This window comes from Hydractinia symbiolongicarpus, chromosome 6 (assembly GCF_029227915.1).
Source record: "Hydractinia symbiolongicarpus strain clone_291-10 chromosome 6, HSymV2.1, whole genome shotgun sequence".
Lineage (NCBI taxonomy): Eukaryota > Metazoa > Cnidaria > Hydrozoa > Anthoathecata > Hydractiniidae > Hydractinia > Hydractinia symbiolongicarpus.
In genome coordinates, this window is record NC_079880.1 from 24,123,099 (window position 1) to 24,140,813 (window position 17,715).

General features: G+C 34.6%; 3 protein-coding genes across 3 annotated transcripts; 1 reads left to right on the top strand and 2 right to left on the bottom strand.

Moving 5' to 3' along the window:
* Positions 1 to 1,116: 1,116 nt before the first annotated feature.
* On the bottom strand, positions 1,117 to 2,163 carry LOC130648213 (uncharacterized). The gene has a single exon (XM_057454250.1). It carries the CDS (start codon positions 2,161 to 2,163, stop codon positions 1,117 to 1,119), a length of 1,047 nt encoding a protein of 348 aa, XP_057310233.1.
* Positions 2,164 to 8,077: 5,914 nt separating this feature from the next.
* LOC130648214 (uncharacterized) lies at positions 8,078 to 11,972 on the bottom strand. The gene is made up of 7 exons (XM_057454251.1): positions 11,967 to 11,972; positions 11,746 to 11,840; positions 11,405 to 11,463; positions 11,006 to 11,033; positions 8,442 to 10,848; positions 8,205 to 8,330; positions 8,078 to 8,128 (listed from the first exon to the last, which is right to left on the bottom strand). The coding sequence occupies exons 1-7, from the start codon at positions 11,970 to 11,972 to the stop codon at positions 8,078 to 8,080; spliced, it is 2,772 nt and encodes a 923-aa protein (XP_057310234.1).
* A 1,994-nt stretch (positions 11,973 to 13,966) lies between these two features.
* Positions 13,967 to 14,770, top strand: LOC130648216 (uncharacterized). The gene has a single exon (XM_057454252.1). The coding sequence runs from the start codon at positions 13,967 to 13,969 to the stop codon at positions 14,768 to 14,770; it is 804 nt and encodes a 267-aa protein (XP_057310235.1).
* The last annotated feature ends 2,945 nt before the right edge of the window (positions 14,771 to 17,715 follow it).

The following is a 17,715-nucleotide window of genomic DNA, read 5'->3' on the forward strand; positions in this document are numbered from 1 at the left end:
TTACTTTCTGACATGATTCTGTTCTTTGCGAGCTTTTTCTAAACCTTAAAGAATTTTTCACAAATTAAACCATCACCGAAAAGTAAATTGTAGAAAACACCATTTTTAAAGCAGGTACATGTACCTCTGGAAAAAGATCAAAGCCAACAGGTCTTTTCCATCACGCCAGTGACTGGGTGATATTATCTCACTTATACAATATCTTTGTTCCCGGTCACATAGCTGTTACATCACTCAGACCAGACATTGTAATGTATTCCAACTATTCCAAGATTGCCATTCCAATCGAACTTACCTGCCCTTGTGAGGAGAATATGGAGTCCTGGCACTGTACCAAACTTCTTAAATGCTCCTCTTTAGTTGAACTGATACGTAGTAAAGGTTGGTCTCCACATCTTTACGCTGTTGAATAGGTGCTAGAGGTTACAATTCTAGATCGGTTACATGTTGTTTAAAAAATCTCGATTTTTCCAGCAAATCTGCATATATAACTGCACGCAAACTTGGTGACATATGCATGAAAACATCATTTTGCATTTGGTTTGCTAGAGATTCTCTACAATGGTCCCAACAGCGCAGTCCCGCAACATCCACAACCTCAAAAGTTCCCAAGTGGTTTCTTTGGCATCAAACTCTTTTGCCGATAACGGTCCGTATCCAGCCACACCATTACCAAAACCCCCACTTGATCGAAAGACCAAATCCAAGCAGAAAGCTAACAACGTTTACGCCGGTTTGATAAACAAAGGTAACACATGCTATGCAAACTCCATCAATAACTATCAGTTAGTAAACCCAATATAAACTGTTTTATCTACCTCGCATTGACCTCGCAAGCTCGGTCTATACTTTTGAACTCAGGCTATATTTCTTAATGTATTCTATTAATATAGTTTATTTTTATATCAACTTAAAATGAAAATGAACCTGAAATGATTAATATTTGTGTATTTGTTCCTAACGTTATTTTAGCTAAATTGAAAATTGACAACAAAAAAAACTACATTATTCGCGACGTTTCGGATGTTCACACACCCATTTTCAAGCAATCAAAAACATACAATGTTCTCCTAAATATATACAAGTTTAACAGCAACCATAGTTACAGATTAAATACTAATTGTATAAATACAATGGAGCAGATCTAATGTTGTTATTCAACTGGGGACTATCCCCCACTATGAACAAACTCTCTTTAATCTCTAGCAAATACCGGTTGTTACCCCTAGAGAGTATACTAAAATCGTCAAGAGATGATGTGGTGTGACAGGCTTTAAGATGATCTTTAATTGCCGTGCAATTAGATGAGGTTGATTTCTTACCTGTTAAGGGAGACACTCCGAGGTGCTCGCTTGCCCGAACCTTAAGATGACGCGACGTCTCACCTATATAAGTGGCGTTGCAGCCACTGCACTTATATTTGTAAATGACGCCTGACTTTAATTCTTTGGGCAACAGGTCTTTAAATCTGAAGAAGTTAGATAAGCGAGTGTGAGTTCTGAAAACAACAGAAAGTTTACAACAATGCAAAGTAGATTTAAAAAGTTTTTCTAACTTCGTTCTCGTTTGTAAAGATGTTTTACCTAAAAAAGGGAGAACAATCAAAAGGTTTTTCTTCCCAGCTGTGTGGGTGACTTCTTTGGTTTTGCGAGATATTGAAAAAAAGTGTTTTATGACCTTGTCAATAAATAGTTCTGGATAACCATTTCGAATAAAGATATCTTTGATTCTAATAACCTCGTGATGAAACATTGACCAACTTGAACAAATTTTAAAACAACGATGAAGCAAAGTATAAATTAAGCCGAATTTATAGCTTTCAGGAATAAAACTATCGAAGTGCGTGTACACTCCGCTAAAAGTAGGCTTTCTATATATGGATGTAATAAACTTTCGGTCCACATCACGAGTAATGGATATGTCAAGGAAAGATAATTTAGTGCTCTTTTCCGTCTCTGATGTAAAAGAGATGTTAGGATGGCATTTATTCAAGTAATTTTGAAATTTTGGCAAGTGGTCCGGGGATGAAAACAACACAAAAATATCGTCAACGTACCTTTTAAAGTAGACGGGCTTGAATTCTGTTGGACAATTGTTCAACCAGTTTTGTTCATGATGGCACAAAAAAGCATTAGCAAATGTGGGGCCTAAGGGTGAACCCATAGCCACTCCATCAATTTGTTGATAAATTTTGTCATTAAAAATGAAATATGACTCCTTGGTAGCTAGCTCTAAAAGAGATTTAAACTCACTTCTAGTTAGACCTTGACACCTATCACATTGATCAAAGACCAGGTTGGTACATATTTCTATCGTTTCATTTAACGGAATGTTGGTAAATAAAGAGTCAATGTCAAGGCTGGCCACAGGGGCGGATATAGAATTTATTTTATGTCAGTCACAAATTTTGCGAACCAAAAAAGCGCAGTCGTTTGCGTAGCAAACCGCTGCGCGCCAAAACAGCTTGGGGTTTTTGGGGGCGCTGTAAGCCCCCCAAATGGGGTACGGGGCTAAAGCGTTAACAGGCTAAATCAAAGTCCAATCTCCTCTTACTCTTTAACGTGTAAAACCACTCTTTTGCGTTAATTTTGGAAAAATGTATTTGTTGTATAAAGTTAGGGGATAATAAAAACAACGGTAGGAATTATATATTATCAGACTGTTTCGCCCAATATCAGGGCTCATCAGCTTGCCTAGGCAACATTCAATAACATTATATATTATTTAGTGTGCCAGACAAGTACAGTCAGCTAGCGCTCCAATAAACCGGGTACTATTAGCAGGAGCAAGCTAAACCCTGGGGGTAAAGTGCGTGGAGGTGATATAAAACGAAATAAAATAACGTAATAGGTAGTTAAAAGTTGCCATAAAGCTCCTGACAGGAGACTCCTAGAACAGGTGCTATCAGCCAGAGCAAGCTGAACCTGTAGAAAGGAAAAAGAAGTAGCAGGGTTGGGGTAGAAAAGTATATAAAGTTAAAGTGTATAGTAAAGTAATTACATAAGGTAAGTATTTTATTTGTATCTAATTATTTATTTCAAATTTATTAAATAAGTTCAAGATGTCTTTTGTCTTTAGCAAACTTATTTATGACTTGATGCACATCCGGCACTATTTCATTATGTATGTACATGAGAGCAAGTCCATTAAGTCTGTCAGAGACCATAGTTGTGCGAGTATAGCTTTTTAATTTTCTCATGGATGAAAAAGAGCGCTCACACTCACATGTTGTGACAGGTATAGTGGCTAAGATACGCAGTGCCACATTTAAATTTACAAATACTTTTAAATCAATCGACTTTAAAGTTTGGGCAATTGTTTCAGGCCTGGTACCTTTGAAATCTAGCCAGTACCTTTCCCATAGTTCTAATTCGCCACATAAAGCTAATGCATTAGGAAGATCATCTTCATAAAAAGAGGAAAAAGATGTAAATTTTTCTTTCCAATTAACCTTACCATTGGAAAGAAGGTTTATCATTTTAGCAGGGAGAATACATAAGCCGTTATATACACTAAGTGCAATAGGTTCAAATCTAGACTTCATTTCACTGTTAAGGTGGTCTAAGAGAGGGTTAGTAACAGCTTTTTTGTAGAAGTCAAACATACAGGTGAAAGGATGATTATCCCTATTAATTTGTCTTCCAACAGTCCTCTTTTTTTCCTCCTCTATACCAACCTTTGCACAGAGAGAAAGAGTTTCCTTGTACCATAAGTCATGAAAATGGTCGACGTTGTTTCTTGTCTGTCTTAAAACATTTTGTAAAGTTTTTATTAAATCTATTGAGTCCATTATATCTATAGATTTATTTTGAAGCAGTTGTGTCACAGGCAGAGTAACATCAAAAATACTTCTTGTAATTACAAGAGTGACAACAAATTCAAAGTTGGCTATTTGATGAAAAAAACCAACTGCTTGTTTTGAAGTATCATGGTTGTATTTCCTCTCTTAATTTAACTTCATTTCTTCCAGGGTAACATGAATTGCAATATATAGCTCCTGAAAAGTATCTAAACCAGTTATTCTTTCAACCCAATTGGTTGGGACTTACCAAAATAATTACTTATAAAGCTAGTAAATACAGCTGATGTATCAGTATGAAGTCTAGTGCTAGAATTATGCTTGAGGAAATGAGCATTGGCATCTGGCCAATATCTAAATGACTCAGAAAACAGTTTTTTAATTTTGTTGGTTTTGGTTGGAAATTTCTCTCCAAATAAAACACACGGAAGACAATATGCACCATCAACTGCTGGTGAATAACACAACCAAGGAAATTTGTTTAACCATTCAAAGCGAAAGCATCTTTTAGTTTTTGGGAACACATAATTGTTATTTGGTTTAAAAACGTTTTTAATGAGGTCTTGAATTGCTGAAGTGTCATTTTTCAAAGTTCTCATTTTTTCACGGTACAATGACACATCAAATCTATTCACAGGTAATAAACTGTCTGGCATGTTACTACAAGGTGATGGTGTAGGAAAGGGCATTTTTGTAACTGCACAAGCTTCTGAAATTACAGTTGATTGTGAAATCTGTTGTGTGACAATGCTTGTTGTTGCAACATGGGATTGGACAGGTGGATGACAAATTGTATGTGAGGATTCAAAAAATGAGACTATTGCTGTCTAAACTTGGTGTGATGGTTAAAGGATTTGACACAACAGGTTTATGAACATTTATTAATGGCATAACTTTTGGAAAAATTAAAGTGTCACTACATTTATCAGTCCAAAAACTGAGCTTTGACTGAACTGAAATTTTTTTGGTAGGCACACAAGACATTTTTTCTTTTTTTGTGATGTGCGGTAACTTTCGCTTTGTACCGTTAGGCACAAAAATTATGGGAACAAAATGATTAGGCTTAAAGGTGATACTTGAGTCAACATTAAAACTTTGTAAACAAAATAGAAATTTCAATGTCCTTAAAGAAGGAGTGGGATTTCTTGGACTGATTATACAATTGAATAAAATTTTATCCCTTGAGTCACCACAATCCGGAAAATATGTATTAATGTTGGCCAATGACACTGACGACAAAGCAAATATGCAAAGTAAGCTACACCACTTTTGATTTTTACAGTTACCAATGGCTTCATTTTTTACCAAATTATTAGAGCACGAAGAACTTGAAGCATCAAGAGCTTCAAAAGATGTTACAATTCGCAAAATGCTATCAACAGATTTAAATACCTTACCTTTGTGTTCTTCAAATAACGACAACAAAACAGGGTGCCTACTGTAATATTCAGAACACAGAAACAACTCCAATGACGTTAAAATTCTGAGATCCTCGACCAACGAATTGTCACCAACAAGCAGGATGGAAGCAGAACTGTACAAGCAATTTCCAGTACTTTCAGAGCTAAATAAAAACATAAGTCTTGAAGAGCTTTGTCAAAGCTATAGCTATATAGCTCCCATTTTTAAACTTTTATTTAACAAATCAAAGGCTAGCAAGCACTGTGATGGAGAGCGACTGAAGTTTGTTTACATTTGAGTTTGGTTTAATTTAGCAAATCTTCTTATCAAAATATTAGCTGACAAGATCTATTGTATAAATTTAATGATCTTCTATTGTTCCCATAATCACTGTGTGATTATGGGAACAATTGACAGTGCAGACAGCTGCTAGCTACTTTAAATAAAAGAGCAATGGAGCCAGCTGAATAATTAAATGATTAAAAAAATATCCATGGTTACCTAATAGAGCTAGCTATGACACAAAAAACAAGTAAAAACTTAACACCCTTACCACAAGGCTACTGCACACTTGTTAAGGTCTTTTCGTTAAATCTTTGGAAGATAAACTTCAGCATTAAAATTTCTCAATATGTTGTTGTTATTGATTGAGTTCAATATATCTTCGTTTGAGAACGAAGGAAGATTCTTTATTTTATTACAATATTTCAAATATATATCTTGTATATAACACAAATCATTCTTTTGCATAGCTAGACGGACCAGCTCAAACATGCTCTCGGCAGCCGTGTTTGAACAAAAAGAATAAAATCAAGGGCGAACATATAACCTTAATCAAGGGTGGGAGAGTTCTTGGCCACTGACGGGTCCGCAAGATAACACAACCGGTATCGGTTCTTCTATGTTTACACAATTTTATACTCGCGCAGAAGTAATACTGCTTTCGGCTGACCTTGAAATTAGGAATGTCAGTCAAAACCCAACAACCAATCAGAACAGCCAAATCAACCGTTTTGACCAATCAAATCAACAAAAAATATACGAATTCCAGTCGCTTTTTGACTTACATCAGCAGAAACGGCGAAAGGCAGAAGACAAATATACGCCATCCACAACCTAATACACAGACCACGTAAATTCGAACGCCACACGCGCGTCAGGTCCGGGGCCGAACAAAATTCCGTAATATCGGTTGCTGGTTGACCGGCGTTTTGTTTTATTTTTCACTTATCTACATTTCTAAGGTTTGAAAAGATGTCAGTCGCTTGCCGGTTCTGACGTACGCTAGATCCGCCCCTGGGCCATATAGAGACTGCCATCTTGTTGAATGATGTCTTCGGCAAAGGAGAATGAGTCATGAACTGTATATTCGTTTTTCGTGACGTTAGATAACACAGGGACAAAAAACTTAGCTAACTTATAGACCGGTATACCAATAGCAGATAAGATAGGTCTAAAGGGTGGACATCCATTAATACACTTTTTATGGACCTTGCAAAGCCCATAAAGTATACCAGGTTTGGAGCCTACAGGGCGAAATTTATTGTAATTGGCTTCACTCAGCCCGCCAGGTTTTAAGAGAGCCTTATAAACATTGGTAATCTTTCTCTCTTGACCAATGGTAAAATTCAAAAGCTTATCAGATGGTAGACTGAGCTTTCTAAATTTGCTGCTGTCAGATAGAATTTCTTCCATTCTGTTGTTGTAGATGTCTTTGTCAACTAAAACAACAGAATTACCTTTATCAGAATTGCACGGCAATTAAAGATCATCTTAAAGCCTGTCACACCACATCATCTCTTGACGATTTTAGTATACTCTCTAGGGGTAACAGCCGGTATTTGCTAGAGATTAAAGAGAGTTTGTTCATAATGCGGGATAGTCCCCAGTTGAATAACAACATTAGATCTGCTCCATTGTATTTATACAATTAGTATTTAATCTGTAACTATGGTTGCTGTTAAACTTGTATGTATTTAGGAGAACATTGTACGTTTTTGATTGCTTGAAAATGGGTGTGTGAACATCCGAAACGTCGCGAATAATGTAGTTTTTTTTGTTGTCAATTTACTAGCGCGATGATTCTTCATCATTATATTGAAAATATCTGTATCATTTCTCAGTTATCTTTATTTTAGAGATATTGATAAATATCCTTTTTTTTAAAAAAAATATTGGTGCTTACTTAACGTGGTAGTTATGTATAATGTGGCATTTTTTATTAATCGTTGTAATTGGAATCAAAAATAATGTATCACTGTTTCCTTCAAATCATATTTCTGTTTTAGCCCAAGTACATATTACCTTCGTTACACCCTGATAACCACCTGGTGATCAAGATGCATGTAAACTACGGTTCTTCTCTCGAAAAACCTCCTTTCTTTCATTAAACTTTCTGTCTTAAAAGGTTAGTTATATCTACATTGCGATGTAGTTACTTCAATTATCTTACATAAGTAATACAACAATTTATTACATTTACATCTACCAGGTCAGCATTTTTCAAAATTCCCCCAAAATATAACACACGCCTAATTGAAGTTAAGAAAGGTCACATTATTTCAGTACTTAATCATATAGACAATTTACGCCCACGCAAGATTATTGAAACTATCAATTTCACACAATAAAAATAGAAGAGGTGTGCCGTCAAGTTATATATTTTATGGCCAGATTACATTTACAGAATTTTATATAGAATGTTCTTAACGTATACAACATATACATTGCCTTTAATTGCCTTATGTTCCTCCAGCTAGTTTGCCCTCGTTCTGAATATCAAGTTTTAAGATGGCTATTTCACGCCTTACTTTTTAGAAATATAAACAATTAAGATTGTTTTGCTTATGTTATATCAAATTAAAAATCTTACGCATACTATTTTATCAATACTGTCAGTACTCGCTCTACTTTTACTGCTGTACGTTTCTGATTCAAACATGTGTGATTATTATATGTTCACTTTAAAAATGTTAAAAATTATGCCTTTTAAAAATTGTGTTGCCTTGTGTTTGTTCCATTTATGTTTACACAGGATAGCTTCCTTTATACATGATACGCCCAACTTGTTTACATGCTTTAAACCAGTGGGGTGGTTTGGTAAATCTTCGGTCCTGTCACCAAAACAATACTATAAACAATATATGCAGACTAACACACAAATATTCACAACAACTTATCACAACAACTTATCACTTTATGGGTTTTGACGGTTTTCTCTTCTCGTAATTTTTATGTTTACTCTCTCTGTTGTGTTATTGTACAATACTTTCTTAAATGCTCGAATATTGTTTTTTTCGGGCTTAAAGATAATTATCCATACTTTAAATGCAAACATAAAAAACAAAATGCAAGAATTTATCAGCCAGGTAAGGAGCTGAAAATGGAGAAATTTATAATTGAAGCCTTTTAAACTTGGATGCAACAATGCAGCTATGATTAATGTTAGGATGACGACAAATGATGCGTATAGTATCTTTCCTCCATCATTGTAATACGAAGGTAGCTGTCGTGCACGAAAGGCTTGAACCATACAAACAGCGGTGAGAAGTAATATAAAAGTAAATTGAGATACCATCAGAGTAAAATTCTCACATATTAGTTCATTAACAAGCGTGTCTTTGTTTTTCACGTGAGTAATACCATATGGTGAATAATAAAGAGCAGCAGTGACAATCAATCCATAAACTATTTGGATGATTAACAGCCAGACATGTTGAAAAGATCTTACTATAGTGGAACGTGCAAGCACTGTTTTGCTTTGGAAAACACCTACAAGGAACATGGTTTTTGAGAATATGATTGATAACAGAAAGCATATTAATTGACCTTGCATCACTAGTGTAATTATGCAAGATGTGTCATTTATCTGACCAATTGATGCCAACGGTGCGAAAAAGAGAATAAGGTGAGTAAATAACTGAGTTATGGATAACGAAAAAATAGATGAACGAACAACTGGTGTTGCTTTATGCCTTATAAACAAAATAACAAACATTAAGGTAACGATTACACCAACTGCCATTAAGGTTAGTACAACATAAGCTTCCTTATAGTTATATGTAATGTATTTGTTCGTATAAGGAGAACATAACGTTCTATTTGTGTTTGATTCTGTATCAGAAGGACACTTTAAACAATTTGATTTGCCATGGCTTGGCTTATAATAACGTTCCTCACATTTTTCACATATAAAGCAACATTTTTTATTTGTATAGATAGGCTCAAAGCCTGCCTGACAAATATCGTGACAGTTTGATACCGGAGCTGTGTCTTTGTATCCTGCCCAAACACTTTTTCCGATTTTAGAGATACGCACTACTACATCACGAGTGTCCACAGTGGCGACAGTTGCAAAATTTACTGTCCGATTTATTTTATTGATTTGTAAAATTTGTATTTCTGCCAAATTTAATTGAGTTGGTTTAAAGTTCACGGAATGCCTTTGAATTTGGTTAATAATATAGCTATTAGGTTTTGAGTAATGCTTGAGGATATGTTTCCTAATGTCTTGTTGAAATATCATTAGAGTAGTCACAGTATCATCCAGCAAATCAATGGTATGCGGTGTTATTTGTTCTGCCAAAGACTCCAAATGTGTTTTGTTAAGACCCTGCAAAGTTGTAGTATTGGTAATTTTACCCCATTTGGCTACATTTCTCGGTCTTAGTAAATATTTGGGATTTGAAACAGTCTCTCTTTTGACGATTATCATTCCTTGTATCACAAATGGTTCAAACGACCGAAAATAATATGAAGGAAGGTATGAAATGGCAGGACCTGCTAACCAAGTTCTGTTAAATATTGAAAATTCTTTTGCTAGATGAAAGAAATGGATGCTATCTTCAACTGTTAGCCACAATATAACAACATCAATGTATGAATCCCTCTTAAGTGTTTTCATTACAGCGTCATTACTTTTATTATGAGTACCACTAGTAAACATGTAATAAGCACTGAAACAAAAGTACTTCTTCTTAAATATATCCAGTGACCTTAAATACCCTGTTACGCCATATGAGTTATTAGAATAAATTAGACCAAAATTTTTCCATTTCATCTCTTTTATAATCTTAACATATACTTTAAACACATCAAAGTTTTGAGCATGTGATCTATAATTGCCTTTATTGGATTGATCATAATGATAATGCCAGTTGTCACGAGATAGTGCAACAAATGGTTTGTTCGCAACTAGTAATAAATTCATTAACAAAGATGATTCATCTCTTCGCAAGTTAGCTAATACGAGTATCTCATCCTTACGCGAAGGATAAGCAGCACAGCAACTACGGTTACATCTGGACAAGGTGTTTACATGCTCCAAACCAATTTCAAAAACATCTTTTATTGCGTTTTCAGATTCACCGCATGTATCGTAAATCACGTAGCCTGATGTTATTCCACCATTCTTTCTCCTTTGAAGAAGAAGTTTTAAAAACAGGTTATTTCTATTTGTTTGCGAATCGATAGCTTCCAACATCAACAGGGAATCTACGTTTAATCTTCTGTTCAGACACAAAGATAAAAATACTGCTATGTTTATATCTCCTTTCTTTGAGATAATTCTTACGCTACCATCGATCAGTAAATCCCAGGAAGAAACAAAAGAAATGAGAAGATAAAGCTGTCCTCCCACCAACATTATACTAAAATGGAAACAAACTCAATTACATATTAGTTACACAAATTTTTCTGAAAGATAAATCTAATTAATTAATAATTTTGATTTTTTTTGTCATGTAGTATTTGGCCTCCACGAATTGAGTATTATTTGCATGTATAACTTTTCACATAAAGTCATACTTTGAAGTTTTTAATATATACTTAATTGCTGCAAAAAAAGGATTTTAGTAAATATGATAGACTGTAGACAAAAAATGAAAGAATTGTTTTTGGGGGTATTAAATAAACTAAAGCGGACAAAAAAGTGGCTGGCTTTTCTAGATCAATGTATGAAGAATAAACAAATTAAATAATTGGAAACTCTTTAACTGTCATTAATTTGATATAACTATGTAAAAATAATAACTACAGGCTAAATAATTAACACCTAGATCTTACTTCCAAAAAAAGAAATATATATATAAGCCAATGCATGTGATGTGTATATAATATAAATGAAAGAAAAAAAACATGTATTAAGACACAATATATTTCGGCTAACAAGCCTTCATCAGTTGTAAAATATTATAATCAAGTCACATCTTTTATGTAAAATTGGGAAATATAATACGCTTGAGCGATTAACAGCAAAAGCATTGCTATATAAATACGTTTAGAATAACATAAAAAGTTTTTAATACTGTGGGTATAAATCGCTAAATAACAAGTCTTTGCATATGTACATAGTTAAAATTACGGATGTTTTAACATATAAACAATTAAAAATGATTATGTACAGAATTTTTACAATAAAAAGTCTATTGACAATTAAAAGTGTGGTAAATTAGCAAAAGAACAAGTAAACCGATCATTGCTTAAATTAATGACACTGTGACGTAGCTGGGAGAAAGAAAATAAATAAATCATAAAACAGTCCCTACCCATTCCAGCTGGACAGAATGTGCAGAGTACACATTGAAGTTTTGAAGTACAGCTGATATCCCAGGAATGGATTAATGGGAGACCGTAACTTAGGCTTTATCAGCAAGCAATTATCCGGCACATAGAACCGGGTTGTATAGAAAAAAAAAATCATTAAAATATGAAACCTCACAACATCCCGGACTGGGTCTTATAACTTGAATGCCCAGCAAATGCTTACCTCCATCTAAGCCGTATAGGTTGTTCCCATCCGCCTAAGACCCGTTATACCTTGAGATGTTCCCAAACTGTACCGTATTATCTTCAATAAAAATAAAATAAAATCTAGTGTATATATGTGAAGAGGCTAATAGTTTTGGATATGATGAGGTTGGTTGACAGTGAAAAAAAAATGCTACTAGCCAAAGCAGAAACGTTTTTCATCGTAGTTCAACCTTCTGCACCTAAAGTCTGCCTTTTTTCAGCTGTCAAATTCTCAAATGTCTTGATGCGCGAAAATCTCATGAAAATAAAAACATGGGAAACAATCATAGAAAAAAGTTATAATCGGATCGCTACGGCGGACGTGCATATGGATGCAACTCTGCAGGCAATCATCAGCAGTTACATGACATGGACATCTTTGTTGTCTATAACAATTAAACAGTATAACGATTTATGAGAATTGAAGTATCTAATTCTCCAGCAACAATAAAGATCATTTAAAATAACAGATATTTGTAAATGAGAGACAATTCAGTACATGAAATTAGGATACAGTAATTGTTTGTTTTTCCGTTGAAATATGATATACCGTGCAAGTAATGCCTAAAGTCCACAATTCTTTAAAGTTTTGACTAATCTTCTAGGCGTACTTCTTGGAGGTGTATTTATCGCGTGTAAGCAATACTTACTTATTCCAATTTCTATCAGAAGCTTTTTAAAAACAAAATGTTCAAAGAAAATGTATTAGAAATTACAATTAAAGCCACAAAGAATAAATTCTGTGTTTCTTCGTTCGTTATTACGTGAACATAGAAATAATAAACATTGAACAATATGGATAGTGGTGAACTATATGCTAACTTACAATTAACACGTCTAGCAAATTAGAGAACTTTTTAAAATTAATAACGAAAAATAAAAATTAATATGGTCTTATTTTATAGCAAAAGTTTATTTTGAGCAACTATTTTACTGTAAAATTTATGATGTCCGTTTTAGTTTCCCGAGTATTTCAGGAAAATTTTTTTTTTCTTTTTAATTAAGTTTTATATTTCACAGTAAAACATTAAAACAGGTCGGTGTATGGTAGTTTCATTCAAATTGCACAAAATATCAACTTTAGCATATTATGAGTCTGTCGCAGCTTTTACTTGCGCCAAAAACATGTCTTTCATTTGCGAATTTTTTCGTTTAAAATTATATTTATGGATTTAGAAAACAAACATGAAATATAATGAAAAAGTCCTAATACTTTGAAATACATTGATGTTGACCTAAATTAGATTTCAATGCATACATGTCAAATTATATTTATTTACTCGTTTTTTTAAAAATTACATTTATTTTAACTATAGTAACTATCGGTCTTGTTTATTTATTTTGCCTGTAGTTATTATTTTGACTTGACCAAATTCTTAGAGCAGTACGGCTGGTTTTCTTTTAACAAAAATGCGCAGTACCTTTTATGAAACCCTACCCTTCATGAGTTACGGCAATCTAACTTTGGGTTTGTTTTTTTCTACTTTTTGACCGTAAAAAAAGTATGAGTACCCGATGTATAATATCCATGGAACTTAAAAGAAGCAAATTACTACCTTGGAAAAAGGGAGGATGTTCGTTCTCCCAAACGTAAGACGTCATAAATATCATATTTCTCCATGGATAAGTCCACCTGTGGATAAGTTCAACTTTTTATCAACAAACGACGGATTGTGTGCTAGTCCTGCACGGATGGCCACCTGCAGATAAATCCATTTAAGAGTCAAGAGTAAAATTAATAATATTCACTAAATGATTTTAGTCCCTTCGGTGAGCAACAAATGTGCTGCGTTGAGAATATCTGTCTTAAGGCGGGGCCAAACCAGTCCAACATTTCATCCAAAATTTTTTTCCATGATGGATGAACTATTGGATGAAAAAATAAATGCATATTGGGTGGAGCAAAATTTTGGGTTTGTGGGACTGCTTTTAAAAACATTCGAACGATGAAGAGTTCATTCATTTATGAAAAACAAAATGGAGGACGGAAGGAATTCTGCAGTGCTGCTTATTTTGCTGAACGAACTCGTCCATTCAGACGATGAAAAACCAACCCGCAGAAAAACAAGAGAGTGGATAAAGATGAGGGACCACATTGGATATTTTAGTTGCATCATTAAAGAATTGAAGATTGAAGACAGATTCGGATTTAGGGAAATGTTTCGGATGGATGTAGGGGATTTCGATTTCCTCCTTAATGAAATATACAATCTGATATCACCGGGGCAGATGAGCAACTGTGGTGGCCACAGACCAACTATGGCAGAAGAAAAACTCGCCCTTACACTTCGTTTTCTTGCGACAGGAGAATCATTTCAATCACTTCATTTTCTGTTCAGAATTTCTTTGAATGCAGTATCCTATATAATAAAAGGGTGTTGCAGGGCTTTGGTGGATAAATTAGTCCCAAAATTTCTTCAACTACCATCATCCGAGAAAGAGTGGCTAGAAATTTCCGAGACTAGGTGCAACTATCCTTATGCATTAGATGCAATAGATGTGAAGCACATTACTGTAAAGAAGCCTGCCAATTGCGGCTCCTACTACTACAACCACAAACATACTCAATCGATAATCCTTTTGGCGATTGCTGGTCCTGAGTACGAATGCTTGTACGCTGATGTTGGGTCTGACGGACGAGTTAACGACTCAGGTGTGTGGAACAACAGTTCCTTGCTACAAACCATTCAAGATAGGGCGGTGAAGCTTCCAAAGGATGATGATTTGTTTAGTGGTGTTTCTTTGCCCTATGTTTTTGTTGGTGACGATGGTTTTCATTAAAAATATTTATGATGAAACCTTATCCTCAGCAAAACTTTACTGAAGATAAACGAATCTACAACTGACACAAGACGAATTTCCGAAAATCTGTTTGGTATTCTTGCCAACAGATGAGTCTTTTTTACTACAATAAATTTGGAGCCAAAACATGTCGAAAACATAGTCCTTTCAGCTTTGGCATTGCACAACATGCTTATCAAAAAATCAGCTTATCGTGCGGTAAATTAAGCAGATTCTATCCTTCACAATGGTAATATTCGAGAAGACGAATGGCGTGATAATGTTGCCACGGAGACATTTCATTCCCTCCAAATGCCTAAAAAGTGGTCACATTGCATCTGTTCCAGCTAAAGCAAGCAGGGACGATTATCAAGATTATTTTATGAACAAAGCAGTTGTAGACTGGCAGTGGAAATATTGCTAAAGAACAATTTATTTTTTATGAACAGGACTTTATATCCTTAGATGTCTTGTAAAAGTGTTTTTCCTAGTGATATAAAACGAAATAAAATACAATGTTTGTGAGCTATGAAAAATACTCATATTCCTAGAAAAGTTTGTTTGTTATATCAAATTGCATACTTTAATTTCCTAGTAATATAGTAACAAATACAACGTTTCTTTAATAAAAAGTATTCCTACTCCTAGAAAGAATTTTTTATGATATCAGTTTAGCTATGTGCTTGTACTGGTGGTGTTTTGTTGGCGTTACTAAAAGAACTGCTTCCAATGTTCTTTTGCACTGGTGTGCTATTAAAATAAGACTGATTGGAATAATTCCCATAGATCATTGGTCGGTTTACATGCTCGTCCTTGTCGGATTGCATCTCAACATCGAACAGAACGTCAGAAATTCGCTTTTCAGCGTATCTTCGTTCACGGTTTCCCAATTTAGACACTTTTATCTACGTAGGCAGCAAAGTTCGAGGTGGAATTCTTGTTAACCACGGGAGAGGTAGCACCGGTGGCTTTGGCTGGTTTGGTAATCGCCTCATTGCATTTGGATAGTAAATCTAATTTGCGCTCAGAAATGCTTTTTTTCTTGTGGGTTGGCACCTTGGAGTCTTCATTTTCGTCATTTTCGAGATTTTCCACCTCAATTGTACATTTATGAGTGTCTTTACTTTTAGCTGATTTAACCACAGGCACTAAGAACAAAAGGCGCTGATAATGGACCCAGTTGGGAACATACAGTTTGTCAGTGCTCTGTCCACTCTTTGTCTTGTTCACTTTAACCAATTCCCTTCCAAATTGTGCCCTCACGCCATTTATTTTAGTTTTTAGCGATGTTACAGTTACGGCTAAAGTACTTGCAATTTCCGCATAGGCAATATCTCTTACATCTCGTTTCGAGTATTCTTTATCAAAGCAGTCCCACAAGCAAGGTCCTTTCTTCAAACATATCTATAAGGATAGATACTTCCATCTTCCATCCAATCTTTGGCTCCTTTTTTCTCTCCTTTTTCCTCTTTGGTGTTCTTGTTTTTGGCAGAATTACTTTCCCCATCTTTGTTCTTTTTATTCTTAGCAGTTGAACCTTCTCCTTTTTCTTCTTTATTCTTCTCTTCCAAAGCCTTTTCTCGTGCTATTTTCTCTTGTTCTTTTCTGTGTTGTTCGAATGTTTTTCCTTTCACAGGGTATAGCTCTTCCTCACTGCTAGACATTCTTAAATCTTTGTAGTAGAGTACTGATCCTATCTGATATGCCTGCCGAAATGATGTTTTTATTGAAACGCATCAAATTAAAAGCATTCCATTTAAAAACTCGAACGTTCGAATGTTTTCGAACGTCAATTTCGAACGTTTCATCGTTTGAAATTCGCTGGATTTTTTATATGTTGGATGAAAAGTACCACCAAACCAATCCACTATGAAAATTCATGCAACTTAATTTCTTTGAACTTGCCGAAAATGATGGATGAAATGTTTGACGGCGATTAAACTTCATCCAACATCGTCCAACACGATTTTTTTCTTCTTTTTTAAAAATTTCAAATTTTTTCAAAATTTTAAAGTGACTCAAACCAGTCCAACATTTCATCCAACATCACAAAAATCGCATGTTGGATGAAATATTGGACTGGTTTGCCCCCGTCTTTAGCCTAAGTGCGCTGCATGCTTGACCTGAACTTCAGAGCTTAATTTGGCGCTTAACGCCAGCTAGTCAATGTTATAATAGCTACGAGTAACAGCACTATATGCTTACGGTTTGCCTCTGTTAAACTCAATTAAATAATTAGATATTAAGTCAGCAAAATAAAATCATTCTTCGTTATACACGCTTCTCTTTGCAAAAAAAATTATTTTCTTACGTTATTGATGTGGCACTTGATAAGACTCCTTTTGCTTTATTTGAATCGTCATATACCCTTGATGGTCTCGCAACATTTGATGCAATAATGCGAACTTGGTTTTAATACCAAGTGCTTTTTGTTTTTGAAAATAGAATTAAATAAATCTTATAATAATTAAAAAACAAAGACGAAAGCCGTAAAAATAGAATGTCTGGTCCTATAAAGAATAGAAATGAATTAAACCCGACATAGCGGAACGCTTTTTCTATTTTATTTGCCAAAACTAGGTTTTTTAAAAATTTATTTCACTGTTTTTTTCTTGCTGGTTAGACACAACTTGGTATTTCCATCAATTTATAATAAATAACTTATGCCAATAGGAAAACAGAGAATAAATTTAGGCGCAATATTTCTGGGTTTTTTTCTTCTATTTTTTCTTGCCCATACCCACTGCTAGGATATCGCATAAAGGAGGGACTAGCTTTTTGTTATTGGAAATTTTAGGCGTAAGTTTTGCGTTAAAATTAAGAATTTTCTCCATTTATTCATATTTATCTCACTGTCGGAATTTTACATCAAGGAGGGACTTAATTTTAGAAAGATAATGGTAACACCAGCTAATTCACAAAGAACACCATCAAACGCCGCATCT

Coding starts and splice junctions, on each gene's coding strand:
- LOC130648213 (XM_057454250.1), bottom strand. CDS start 2,163: ATGGGTTCACCCTTAGGCCCCACATTTGCTAATGCTTTTTTGTGCCAT.
- LOC130648214 (XM_057454251.1), bottom strand. Junction 11,464..11,745: donor ATTCTGTCCAGCTGGAATGG/GTAGGGACTGTT, acceptor GTATTTATATAG/CAATGCTTTTGCTGTTAATC. Junction 11,034..11,404: donor CCCAATTTTACATAAAAGAT/GTGACTTGATTA, acceptor CTTTTTTTGCAG/CAATTAAGTATATATTAAAA.
- LOC130648216 (XM_057454252.1), top strand. CDS start 13,967: ATGGAGGACGGAAGGAATTCTGCAGTGCTGCTTATTTTGCTGAACGAA.